Here is a 13,924-nt window from a genome sequence, read left to right as displayed (position 1 = left end):
TTTAGAGATGGGGTGGGTCCTCAGTCATTCAGTAAGAGTTCAGAGCAAACCCTCTACTCCTCCACGTCCAATGGAGCCAACTCAGATGCTTCAGCATCTCCTGCCTCTAGATGACGTGTTCAAGAATGCTCAACTGGCAGGTGACCCTGGAGTAGGACTAGGACACGCTGGAAGAGGTCAAGCAGGTATCGGGGGGAGGAAGGCTTGGCTTTCTCTGCTTTGACCGCTGACTGTGATGCATGATAAACATCAAATAATAGATTGATGGGTGGACAAATGGTGGATTAACACAATAATGAAGGTGAAGATGCTGCAGAGGATGGAGATGTGCTGTTTGGTGCCATCCATGAAGCAGATGATTTACAGGCAGTGTGAGAATAATGGAACCATCTCAGACAGTATACCAACGACCTTAAACCCCTACATGGAGTCTGTAGGTCTGGTGTCTTTCTGCTTTTATTGCTTAGCTGTATGGCAACAAGAGCTGACCCTGAACTGTTAACAGTGCCCAGCCTTCAGATGAGAAACCTTTTTTATGTAGATAACCCCCTGGCACTGACCTCTGGGTAAACGTTAACATTTTAATCTAAATAAAGATTTAGCAAACACATCTTTAATTGTGTTACCTGGTGAATAATGAGGAGGAACGGCCTCGTGGCGGTGCTGCTGTGGCTCCAGGTCAATGTTGGGACTCTGTAGGCTGTGTGTGGATATCGCCAGTTGTTAAAGCAAACCAAATAAAAGTTTTGCCCTGTGTAAACATCAAGTTTCTCGCCAACGGATGTGTGTCTCCCTTTCTATTTACCGGTTGTGCTGATGTGTTGTGTGAGAGCACGGTGCCTGCTGTTTACTCTGCGGGAGGCCAAATAACTTCTGTAGATAATGCGCACTGCTGTGCAAAAAGTTTATATGCATCTGATGCTCAGATTCTTATCCATCGGGGACGTGTGGGATCATCTCGGCTGCATTGTGCAGCACAACAATGAGCCCCAACATTCATCCAGAGTGATAAAGGACTATCATCAAGCAGAGAAGAACAAGCAGTCCTGGAACAGATGGTGTGGACCCCACAAAGCCCCCAATCTCAGCATCGTGGAGTAATTCTGGGATTGCAGAAAGAGATGGGGGGAAAGTTTAGATGTTACTGCCAAATCGTATGGAAAAGACAGAAAACTTTCCCTCAAACAGTGAATGCGTATACATCATATGAAAGACTAACAGGACTCATACGTGTCATATGGACTTTTTCATGTGGTTGTCTTTGCTGTGACAGCCCTTGTCCAGTCTCTGGATCCAACCATGGAGGAGTTTTCAGTAGAAGAGTCCACAGCTCTCAAACCCAGACTTGGTCCATTAGCTCCGGCGTGTGAGCAGCTGAATGCTGCTTGTTTCTTTGGACTGCACCGAGTCCCGAGGTCGCGCCCTGGGGTCGGACTATCCGTGCAGAGCCGGCACCCGTGGCCTTATGCAGAAATGACCCGGACCGTGTTGATGCCATCTCTCACCTGCTCAGTGTACATTTAAAAACAACCCAACCTCACCAGGCATGGCTCCCGTGTGCTCGTCTTCTCCCACCAAGTGATGTTCTGGTCATATCAAGTTAAACTAAAATCATAAACCAGCGGTCCCCAACCTTTTTTGCGTGACGGACCGGTTTATGTCCTACAATATTTTCACAGACCGGCCTTTAAGGTGTCGCGTATAAATACAACAAAATAAAACCGGTACCGGTACCTGAAAAAAAAAAAAGTATTCATAACACACAGGACAAGACCCAGGGAAACAGAGTTAACGATAAAAGTGATAAAAAATAACGACAAAAACCCGGAAAACCATAAATTTCACACCCAACTCTCGCGGCCTGGTACCAAACGACTCAAGGTTGGGGACCGCTGTCATAAACCATACCTGATTTTTAATTTGGCTTCTCTCCCTCCAATCTAGTCTTCTTGTTCGACGGCTAGTTTTCAGCGGCTTCAGGTTCTGACCATAGATCTCAAAACTGCACAGAAGGCAAAGACTGGCTTCTGAACGTGAGAGATTTTTGGCCACACCCACAAACTTTTGCTATTAGCCAGATTTTACTGGTTTTCCCAATCAGTTTAGTGCTACCCCAGGAAAAGACGTTAAGAACTGAGATTATTTTTAATTAATAGGTTCCTGTTATTGCAAAGACTTTGGTGCCAAATGCAAAGTGTACACACACATAACATCTATGAACAGTGATTTTCTATAAACTGTGTTTGTGGTTCTGTGTTTAGCCATTCCTCAACCCAGAGGGGGGGTCCAAGTGTGACGTCGTCCTGCTGAATCGTTGGAGTGTGAGAAACTACCAGGTCCAACGAGGTGACATCGTCTCTGTTGTGTGAGTAAATAAACCAAACGACACACAATCTGTGCATAAAATGGTTGTTTTGTTGAGAAATTATCGGGTGGTGATGATGTAAACGAAAACTCCCGGTGCGTCTTTTGTTTTTGCGTGGAGTCTCAGAAGTCTTAGAAGTTGCTCTACTGCTACAAAGTTAAGCTGCTGGGTTTGTGTTGATGCAGAAGCCTTTTCACAGCCTCATATTCAACCCCATCATTGCATATAAAGACGTATATTTGAACAAAATACCTGCAAGAAAAGGACAACAAAAAACCAGCATGTCAAAATGATCTGAAAGTGACAGATAACAAATATCTGCTGGAGAAATCAAGTGAAACACTGTGATTAACAGCGGCTGCAGTATTTTAAAAGTTCACGAGCTCTGATGGAGAACGCGTTCCCAACATTTGTTATATTGTTTTTCTCTCTGTAGATGGCGGCTGCTTTTGAAAGCTTAGCTCAGCGAGAACAATAGGAGCGCTCTTTATCTGACATTTCATGGCTACAAGGAGATGAGTCATTTATAAAACTAATATAATTTTTTTGTCAAAGCGTCAAAGCTGAGCCGTTGGTCTAACGGCTAGATTATAGCTGTGATAACACACTGCAGCCTCAAAGTCAGAAACACATTAAAGCAGGGATGTATGCACGTTTTCTTCCAGCGTTTTCCTTTTGTTAAACAGACACTCAGTCGCTGAACAACAAATTGCAAATGCATCTCAGGGAAAAACATCAACCAAGTGAATTTTTCTGCGGTCAGAAGCTGGTCCCGCCTGCTCGTGGAAAGAGTTTTAAATAAAAGTGACATTTTTAAAGCAGAAAGAGTTTCTAGGCAGGCAAGTTAAAAGGATTTCTGGAAGCGATTTTTAAGTTTTAGCTAGAAACCAAGTTGTTATTTGATAGTTTCTCCACGTTATATGTGCAGCTTATTGTTGCCAAAGGAGATGATGGGTTTGTGGACGGTATGTTCCTCCAGGTTTGGAGGCCAAACCACTTTTGATGATTTTGCTATACAAGTTGTGATTGGAAAGTTTGGTTGGTCCATTGATCCATCCGTCTAATGCAAGATCTGGACAACGTTGCAGGATTGTAAGTCTGGTAACTCGGGGAGGTGGTGAGTTTTGCATTTATATGGATTTCCTGCGTATTCTGTGCGCAGGCAAACGCGTGCAGCCTGGGAATGTCTCAGCCGTCCGTCCTCGGTCCCAGACGTCCTCCGCTCCATCGATGTTCCTGTGAGCGTCACACACACTGATTCAACCTGTTCAAACCGGAGAAGCAGCAGTCCCTCCAGCTGCTCTGAGACCCACAAAACTGAGATTTCACACAGTGAAATTGACAGATTTGACAGCCTTTTCCAGCTGTTTGATGGCATGACGATGATTCTGTCATTTTTTCCCTAATTTTTTGTTATTTGAGGCAATCTGTGACAGGAGGCAGGAAGACAAGTCGTCCTCTGTGATTTCCCCCGGATGGCAGCTCCTCTCTGTTTGAGAGACGCCGCTTTTGTGGGAAAAGAGATGTTTCTAAAAGTGTGTTCCTGTCGGCGCACAGAGCAGAGCAGCTCCGAACCCTAATTTAGCTTAATCTGAGTCTGAGTGCTGCTCACTTTGAGCCCCTATATTGTAGCTGAATGCATAAAGAGGCCTCTTTCTGGAGGAGGGGGGCGATCAGGCAGAGCAGCATCACACAGCTGCACAGGCATATGCAGATGGAAAGGGAAATGGGGACGCTGGTCGTGTAAAGTTCACCTGAGTGCAGAATCTCTCTGACATTTAGACTCGATCTGCCGTTTTTGTGGCATTATCAGCTCAGTGCACCTCAGCCCTCCTCCCATCTCTGCCTTTTTCTCTGTTTGTCTTCCAATCTTAAATCACCACCTGTTTACGTGGCAGCCCTTTGAAGAAGAGGAGGATTTTTCCTCAAAGCAGCAGATGGCGAGTCCTCCACATGTGAAAGTGATCTGTATCGCCTCACCTCATCACTGGGGATTGTGTTCAAATCTCTCGTAAAGCCGCGTCTATCATCCTCCGACATCGCCTCGGATTTAAATTTCAAACGTGCGGCTACGCTGCGGGCGAGACCGACTCGGGCTTGTAATTGGCACTCGTTTTAAGGAAGATCGTTCGGGGGAATATGCCGGTCCGTAGAGTAAAGTCTTATTTACAGAAGGCCTCTCAAGTTGGGCACGTGCTGGCGAAGGAAAGCGATTGCGTCCCTTTCTTTCTGGAGAGCTCGGCGCTTCCGTGGCTGTTTGTCATGCTCTTGGTGAAGACCATTACAAACCTGATTGATTTTACGTTCGACCATTTTCCTCTGAGCGGCCTCGGAACAGATTTGTGCAAAACATCATTTTCTCCATGACGGGGAAGAAATGTTTCAGGCGAGTTATAAATCTGCGACACGAATGACGTATGGAGTCCCGTGCTCCCACGCTCCTTTTGTTTTGTAGGGTTTGAAAGCTTTAATGACGGCTATCCTGGATCATCGGGTAACGGTGGTGACATGTGCCCCAACCCAAAGTTAGTTAGATATGAACTTAGTGCATCTTTCTCACCACTTCTCCAGACTTTTGCCTCAGAGGCAAAGTGATGTCCATTCAGGTTCAGCAGCCTGGAGAAGCGCCAGGAAAGCACCGAAAATTCATCCCAGTACTGTTGTCTGTGAACTGGGTGTAACACTGGTGAGAAGAGTCACTTTTACCAACTCCCAGCTCCTCCTGTTACATTTTAGAGGCGATCTACTCCAACTTTCCTTATTTTCTGTCAAACACATCCTGTTCCACAGCTGGATGAGTGGGAGAGATGTGGTCGGAAGACCCACCCACCTGCTGGTCAGGCCTTCTGTTTATGAGGGGAATCATAAAGGCAGAGGAGCTTCAACTGCTCATGTCAAATGGAGGATAAACTGAGGGGCTGTGAGACCCTGTGTGAGATATATGATGATTATGAACTGGAAGTGGAAATGAGCATTGAGCATGAGTCCCTTTAATAAGTTACATTTTTGTGATGTGCTGGGTTCATGTTGTAAAGGGGACAGTCACACAGCTGCAGACTGACGTCCTTTTTGTAAAGAGTCGTCTGCATTGCCAACTGGAGACACGCAGAGAAACGAAACCTGAAATAATTCAATTCAACTTTATTTATACAGCACCAAATCACAACAACAGTCGCCTCAAGGTGCTTTATATCATAAGGTAGACCTACAATAATACATACAGAGAAAAACCAACAATCATATGACCCCCTGTGAGCAAGCACTTTGGCGACAGTGGGAAGGAAAAACTCCCTTTTAACAGGAAGAAACCTCCGGCAGAACCAGGCTCAGGGAGGGGCGGGGCCATCTGCTGTGATTGGTTGGGGTGAGAGAAGGAAGACAGGATAAAGACATGCTGTGGAAGAGAGACAGAGATTAATAACAGATATGATTCGATGCAGAGAGGTCTGTTAACACATAGTGAGTGAAGAGGAATCATGTCAAGTAAAGACTGTTGCAGCTGGTCAGGTGATCTGTTTTATGAAGTCCTGTGTTCTGTAGTTTCCCTGAAATCACCTTCATGAGGTTTTATTCTTGGCATCAGAGTTGGAGATCCTAATCACGAGTCGTGGGTCAGTCTGACCTGGTCGAACGTTTCACTGTCGTTCTTATTTTTCTAGCTCGGACTGGAAATACTCTGAGTTTAACAAAACACTCAAATAATGAAGGAGAGGATGCTAAAATATATAAATAAAATGTAAGTACAGGTTATACTTGTTTAATGTTGGGCCTTTCCTAAACCTGATGTAGGTTTTTGGTGTCTGAACCTAACCTGCGAGTAAGAATAAAACACAAATATCACAAATATGAAGCAAGACACAACCTGATAAACTTGTGACTAATGTCGGATTTATGCTGAAGTTTAGAAACAGGGCTGTGAAAAAAGGATTTGGCCACATTCTGATTTCTTACTTTTATGTTGTTTCAGTTCATCGAACAAATTTTAATATCAGACAAAAGATAACCGAGTAAATACAGCACGAGTTCAATTTCACAATCCAGACCCAACCTGATCTCTGTCACACCTGCTGAAAAAAATAAAGTGAAGCAGGCTGAAAGATCTCAAACAGCAGCACATCACGCCACGATCTAAAGAACCAGAGTCAGTGACATCATCAGTCTGAAGGGTCACAGAGACTTTTTAAGGCTTTGGGACTCCTGAGAACCACAGTGAGAGCCGTTATCCACACATGGAGGAAACCTGGAACAGTGCTGAACCTTCCCAGGAATGACCAACCAACTAAAATTACTCTAAGAGCATCGACGATTCATCCAGGAGGTCACAGAAGAACCCAGAACAACATCTACAGACACTCAAGTCTCGTCACATCTGCATCAAACTAACAGCGTTTCATAAAGAGATCACAGCAGCAGCAGGTGGTGGTGGTGTGATGGTCTGGGCTGCTCTGCTGCGTCAGGACGGCTGGACATCATCCTTCTGACGAAGGAGGATGATGTCCATCAGCCCAATGATCCAAAACACAGCAGCAAGTCCACCTCTGATCGAAAAAAGGAAGGTTTCGGAGCGGACGAGTTGAAGTCTGGACTTAAAACAGATTGAGGTCATGACAAAGAATCTCAGGCGTGATATGAAGGAGTCACTGAGGTTGTTAGGTTCAGGGGCAGGTAGCCTCTACATAACTTTAACACATAATTCCTCCTCTTGATGTCCCGTGTGCCAAACTACCAGCTCGCCGGCGCCGTCTGCCATGTTGGTTTTGATGCCCTGCGATGAGAGTGTGATTCTAGAGGCTGCACGTATGTGGATGGTATGAAATGAGAAGGGCCTGCCTTTGCATTGTGACATGTGCTGTTTACACGTCTGCTCTCTGCTGAGTCATGGCGAGCTGAAATCTACATGTCGTGTTTCTGGGGGTTGCCGGTGTTGTTAGAGGAGGACGCGTGGAAACGTCTTCCCAATGTGTTGATTTGTGGCAGTTTGTGCAGCACAGATTTGACGTGTGTCTCAGCTCCTGAGGGTATTCACGGGCTCCCCAACAGGACGTTCGAGTGTTAATTTCATTCCCTGGTTATTATCGTAATGAGATGAAATGTAAGCCTGACTGTTATAATCACGGGCTTCATTCCCACGTCTGTAATCTTCAGCACCTACGGCACACGGAGACTTTTAAGGTGTGAAACTAAATTGGAAGCAAAAATCTTCCCCCTTCTGCAGCTCTTTGAGCATCGTTTCATCCTTCAACAGTTACTTTTAATAAGCATTGTCGTTTCAGTGCTGTGCAAAGACTCTTTCTTGTTCTCTTTCTATACCTACATGCCTCTTTCTCCAAAGTCTCCAGAGATCAGGACACATGTCAAAGTCTCACTTATTTATTTATTTCATTTAGTTGTTTCTTAAAATTATTATTATTTTCTGAGGAATGAGGCGTAGACTGTTGAGGTGAGGAAGCAAAAAGCCTGTGGGGTTTCTATAAGCGTCTCAAATACAGATGCAAATGACAGGAGAGAAGAAACCCGGTGAAAACAGCGCGGCAGAAATAACGAAGGGAATCAAAGAAATGAGTGCTGTGCTTGTGTGCTGAAGGAGTTCAAACTGAAGGAGCTGAAATAACAGTTATTGGAACAAATTGCATTTTTGTTGCATGTTGTTTAAAAAAAGGTGAAGTATTCCTCGTGCTGCCACAGCATGAGGAAGGTTTCCTTCGTCTAAAAGAGGCGAATCACAGCAGAAATCTTGGGGTCACTCTGTAACACTACTGCAGTGATATTCACTCATACTCAAAGAAAATTAAAAGCTGTTTGGATTTGCTAACCTTAGTATTGTAACTGAGGTGTTCATTGATCAGCACACTAACATGGGTGGATGTCCACAGCCCCGTTTATTTTAAAAGTCGACACGTAGGATGAATTTTGAGACATAAAATTACAAAAAGCTGCTTTGGATCTTGCAGAGTCCGTTCAACTTTCCACATATTTCAAACAGAGTCCCCAGATTGTGTACAATGTTTTTGTCTTTTAGTATAAATCATTTTCTTCTAGTGGAAGCTCGTCTTATCCAGTCTCGTTGGTCACCAAAAACAATGCTATCAGCTTATTGGTATTTTAAAAAAAATCTTTAAAATCAGCTGTTTTTAAAATGTTTGAATCTTTCTGTCTCGGCAGACGTCACATCTGTAGATTCCAAAAAAACAGCCACCACCAACACAACGGCCAACAGTCGTTCAAGGTGTTTTATATTGTAAGGTAAAAACTATACAGAGAAAGCCTAATCCTGAAAGCAGAGATAGTGTCTGTCTCCCGAATCCAAACTGGAAGCTGGTTCCACAGAAGAGGGGCCTGAAAACTGAAGGCTCTGCCTCCCATTCTACTTTTAAATACTCTAGGAACAACAAGTAGGCCTGCAGAGCGAGAGCGAAGTGCTCTAATAGGGTGATATGGTACTACAAGGTCATTAAGATAAGATGGGGCCTGATTATTTAAGACCTTGTATGTGAGGAGCAGGATTTTGAATTCTGGATTTAACAGGAAGCCAATGAAGGGAAGCCAAAACAGGAGAAATCTGCTCTCTCTTTCTAGTCCCTGTCAGTACTCTTGCTGCAGCATTTTGGATCAGCTGAAGGCTTTTCAGCGAGTTTTTAGGACATCCTGATAATAAAGAATTACAGTAGTCCAGCCTGGAAGTAATAAATGCATAAATTGTGTTTCTGATTGGACAAATGTCCTCAGTGAAGGACGTGCCCTGATCAAACATGACAGCAAAAACCAACACCGGGCCATGATGGCAACACTGTAGCAAGTATGTTTAATGGGAACCAATTATACCAGTCTGACACGATGTTTTGGTCGTCGTTGGTCAAACAGGAGGTATGCAAACTATGTTGCAGTACTTCCTCATTAACTTAAAAACCTATCAGCTGAATTCAGCCATAAATAAAGCCAGAGTGTCTTTTACTGTAATGCATATTAGGAAGAACTGCCTCCTAATATTTGGAAAAAAAAGACTCGTGCTCTCAGATTCACTTGAAGTTTCATATCCCTGCACTAAGATGAGTATCTGTGGAGTAATAATTCTCCAATCGTCGTGGAGTGGTGCTCAGCAGATGTGTGACGTGCTTTTAAAACCATTTCACCTTTCAGGTAGATTTTTACTCTTTTCTCATGCTGTCAGCCTTAAATGACTGTTATTACTTATCATCAGTGTCACACATGTAACCAGTAGGTGGCCGCCTCTAAATACCAGTAGGTTCCTATAACCATATTAAATGCAGGTCACTCTGCCCCATTGAATAGAAATAATGGGTTGAGTGTTTCCAAGTGAAAATAGCAGGAAAATGACACATTAGGTGCTGATGGGCAGCAGACGCATGTCATCCTGCAGGCTGCTAATGGTAACGTGTGAGTTAGCTGCACTCGCTCAAACATTAGAGACCGATAACGGGGAAGAGATTTAATGTTGTATTTTAATGGTTGTTTGGTTTGTTTCATTCCAATCTTGGACTACAAGAAAGTTTCAATAGTAATTAAGTAATGATCTTAATTGATTCAATTACTGGTCATGTCTTGTTTGTGAGGTGTCAAAAATTGATTGTGTTGAGGAAAACATTGTAGATTTTTATAAAAATATAGATGCATTAAGCATGTATGGTAGCACTGACACACAAAGCGCAACCTTACAACACACCAACACAACCGGCCAACAACAGCGACCACCAGTAACGCTGCCAAAAAACCACCAACCAGCGGCAACAACAGGCCAAAGACGAGAACAAGAAGAAGAAGCAAGCGCCGTCGGCTGCAGGCGTTCGCCAACAGCAGCTTCACTTCATGTCAAGTGGCTTCATTGTCATTCCAACCGTGTGCAGAGCTACAGTACACAGTGAAACAAGACCACGGTGCTACATATGACAGACAGTCAGCACAGGACTACATAAAGTGCTATGTGTAAAACTGCAAAACAAAGGCGTGCAACACCAAACAGTGCAAAAGACTGAGGACTGTGCACAAAGTAACTTGGTGTATTCATGCACACGTGGTACATTTACCCAGCCTGCCTGTGCAACTGTGACAGATTCTTCTCATCATGGTGGTAACCAGCGACTTTGACAAACTGGTGATATTTGATGTTCTGGGAATGACAAAGAAGTTCAAACATCATCAGTAGGGTTGATATACGCCTGTTTACACACTGTAGTATTTACTGCTTTAAATGTGATTGTTTACATAACAAAGACATGATTTAATAGTAATCGCAGATTACTGGCTAGAAGCTCGAGGAGGCGGTGCTTACTGTGGATGTAAGGCTTTTATTAACGCAGCGTTGGCCGAGACGAGCTGTTTGATCAAAAACAGAAAGAGGAAACCGAATGTTGGATTTCTGCTTTAAGGCTCAGAAACCATAAAAATAACACGATTTCACTCATAAGATGAACCTGAAAGAACATTAGATTTTTCTATAACAAAATTGTGTTTTCCCACTTTTGCGCCTGAAACTCACTTTAATGGAAACCAAATTAACTGGACTTTACTTCCCCGCGGCAGTCACTACACCTTCACGGTACGATCGCACAGCTTCACACATTTTGTCTTATTTTCTCACACGGTTTAATCTGCTGTCATGCGTCAGACAGCAGCTGCCTCCTTCAACACATTTCATAAAAGAGAGGGCGAGCGAGGAAATGAGCGGAACGGCTGCGGTGTCTGTGTTCACCCGCTACGTTTATATATTTATTTCTCATCCGATTCCTGTTCAGCAGAGCAGGAAATGAAGTATTCACATCTTCTTAGAGCTCAGATTTATGGCCTTGCTGATTGCTAATTGGCTAGTGAATAATCACGTGTAGTACAGTGAAGACCAGAGAGCGGAGGGACCTCGTTACTGTGGTCTACTGCTGAAGACAAACATGATGGATTTTAAAGTGTTCGTGACGTTCCTCCTCATCTGTCTCAGGTTGTCATTAAAGGTCTCTTGCACTGACACTTGGATGAAGTTCATCACACGGCCATGAAAACTTAGAAGTGAATGTTTTAGATCTCGTTTTAGAACGAGTGCATGGTTTCATTGTTTTCAGTCTTCATCTCCAGAAGTCAAGCTTTATTAGCATAGCTCGCCATAATAAATGGATGAATTTGAAGATTATGTTCAGAACTTACCTGCCAATCATCTGCTTTGATCGTTAAGTGTCATCAAGCGTTCAGTAATGGCTGCCGTCCGCAAACGAGAAACTCTTCACAGCTAATTATGTGTCTTTGTTGATGGTAAATAATCATTTAGGTCAAACAGCATGTAAGCATGCAGAGTGAAATGCTGACATACGTTTATGCTAACACAACAAGCCAGAGTCCGCTCTTTGTCCCACTGCCAAAGTATAATTATAGCACAGTTGGTGGAGAATAGCAGGAGACCCAAATCTGAGAGACGGCACATGGAGTCCATGCTGAAACTAATTTCCATTAAACTGGTATTAAAGGTGGGTTAATTAAATGGGCCCACAGAGGTTTCAGTCTTAAAGAAGCACAAACACTTCTCAGCTTCTCAGCAGTGAATGAGACATACAGCTCAGTTTACCTGCTGGGAGCACACCTGATATATATAATACATGCAGTACATATATGTGTTCTGTACACATGTGCTGTTTACCTTCAGATCCCCCCCGGTCATCATCTCCTGATCAAACACTTTCTCAATCAGTGCCCCCGTCACTCAGCACCTGATCCCCACAGGGCGTATTCAGCCCCCACTGCACAGTACACCTATGACTGCACACCAACCCACCCAACCAACGTCATCATCATGTATACCAATGACACCACCGTGGTTGGGCTCATCTCTGATGGAGACGAGACAGCGTACAGGGCGGAGGTAGAGAACCTGTCCTGCTGGGGCTCAGAGAACAACCTGAAGCTGAACGTCCTTTAAACCAAAGAACTCGTAATGACAGACACAGCTGTCATTATAAATGGAGAACAGGTGGAATCTGTCTCCACCTTCAGGTTCAGTTACCTTTGCAGATGAAGAATCAAAAGTTAATCCCAGTTGTTGCACTGACAGATGGATTATCACTGACTTTGGTTAATCTCAAGATTGTGGCTTTTAGTGAGTCCTGTTTCCCTGAAACACCAGTAGGAGAGCCCGCTTCACCCTGTCCGTGCGATTAGCCTGTGGCAGGTGCTAACTGTCATCTTCCCACAGCCTCCCCGATGCCTGTTCAACCTAACAATACCACTGAACACACTAATCAAAGCTCTCGCCTACAGTCCTTACTTGCTGGGTCGTTTTTAAACTCTAAGTGCTCGTATCTACTGCTAATGGATTGTTAATTTCAGAGTCCAGAGCAACCAATGATGGCTTTCTGTTGAGGACCTGACTTTGGCACGTACAGTGAGTACTTTTACGTCACTGAGTCAAACACGTCAGGCTGGAAAACTGTTACTTTAACTGCAGGTTATGTGTTTTCACAGGAATATTCAGTAGAAATATGTTGTACAGTTATAAGTGCAGAAGTGAATCATTACATTTATGTTAGCTTTTCATCGAATGTCTTTCTGAAATACTCACGAGCTTTCTTTGAGCCACAGCTGGATAAAAAAATGAATCCAAAAATCTCACGAGCAGCATTCAGCAAGTCTACGACCCAAAGTATTTGTGCATCCCACTCCTGCTGACCTGCCTGGTTGCTGTCCAGCGATTGGTCACCACGCTGTCTCCTTGTGAGATCCCTGATTGGACATCCTACAGCCGGTACTTCAGTTACCGATCAAATCAAAGAGTGTAATCAGACATCTGTATGATTACAGGTGTAACTGTGACTGATAACCAAGATAAATGAGTAAAGTCACACACCTGTTGCTGTCGAACTACTTCCATTCAGGGTCTAACCAAAACCTCAGAGTCTCCTCAGACAGCCATGTAGTTGCCGTGCGATGAGACTCATATGGTTTGTTAAGTAATTATTAGAAATGGAGAGTGCTAAATACAACAAAACATAATGTCCTGCCTGCACATGCTTATCCACGCCTGATATTGATGCAATTAAAAGATAAAACTCTCGGAGGCAAACCCATTTATTTCTCTTTCTGTCTGCGTCCTTTCTTCTCTGCATGCTGGCTAATACGGGAGACGTCATCAGCGTCCAACCTCTTTGTTTTTCTCCCAGTATCTCGTACTGGCATCAAAGCGGCACACGGCTCTCCTACCTGAGCGAGCGGGGAGTTACATCCATGTGTAATGTTTCCTCGTCCGCCCGTTTAGTGGTGGATCTCTCCCTCCCAGCACCCGTTAGTCAGTTGACATATTGAGGGCACGATGAAGGCTGTATGTTAACGCCGCAGGGAGCGACACACTTAAAGGAAGCAGGTGGGAAAAGAAAGGAAAAAAAGTTCTTTCTATCAGGATGTCGTTTCATCTTTTTGGCATAAATACACAATAAAAATCCCACATTTGAAATGTGGATGCCGTCACAGAGTGACTAACCCAGCCCAGTGTCACCTCAGAGCGCTTTATTAGTGTAGGGCCGGAGGAGAGTTGAGTTCAGCTGTAACTCTGCAGTTTAAGGCGTTTCT

At 44.0% G+C, this 13,924-nt stretch overlaps 1 protein-coding gene across 1 annotated transcript in view; it reads left to right on the top strand.

The window, feature by feature from the left end:
* The window catches only part of immp2l (inner mitochondrial membrane peptidase subunit 2), a 181,731-nt gene that overhangs the window by 29,388 nt on the left and 138,419 nt on the right, over positions 1-13,924 (top strand). The window contains exon 3 of the mRNA XM_031733256.2: positions 2,262-2,365. Within this exon, the coding sequence (XP_031589116.1) occupies positions 2,262-2,365 (104 nt within the window). The remainder of the gene's footprint in view (positions 1-2,261; positions 2,366-13,924) is intronic.

The sequence above is a fragment of the Oreochromis aureus genome, linkage group 7, assembly GCF_013358895.1.
Source record: "Oreochromis aureus strain Israel breed Guangdong linkage group 7, ZZ_aureus, whole genome shotgun sequence".
Classification (NCBI taxonomy): domain Eukaryota; kingdom Metazoa; phylum Chordata; class Actinopteri; order Cichliformes; family Cichlidae; genus Oreochromis; species Oreochromis aureus.
The sequence above is the reverse complement of the archived record's forward strand: the minus strand, read 5'-3'. Positions and strand labels throughout refer to the sequence as shown.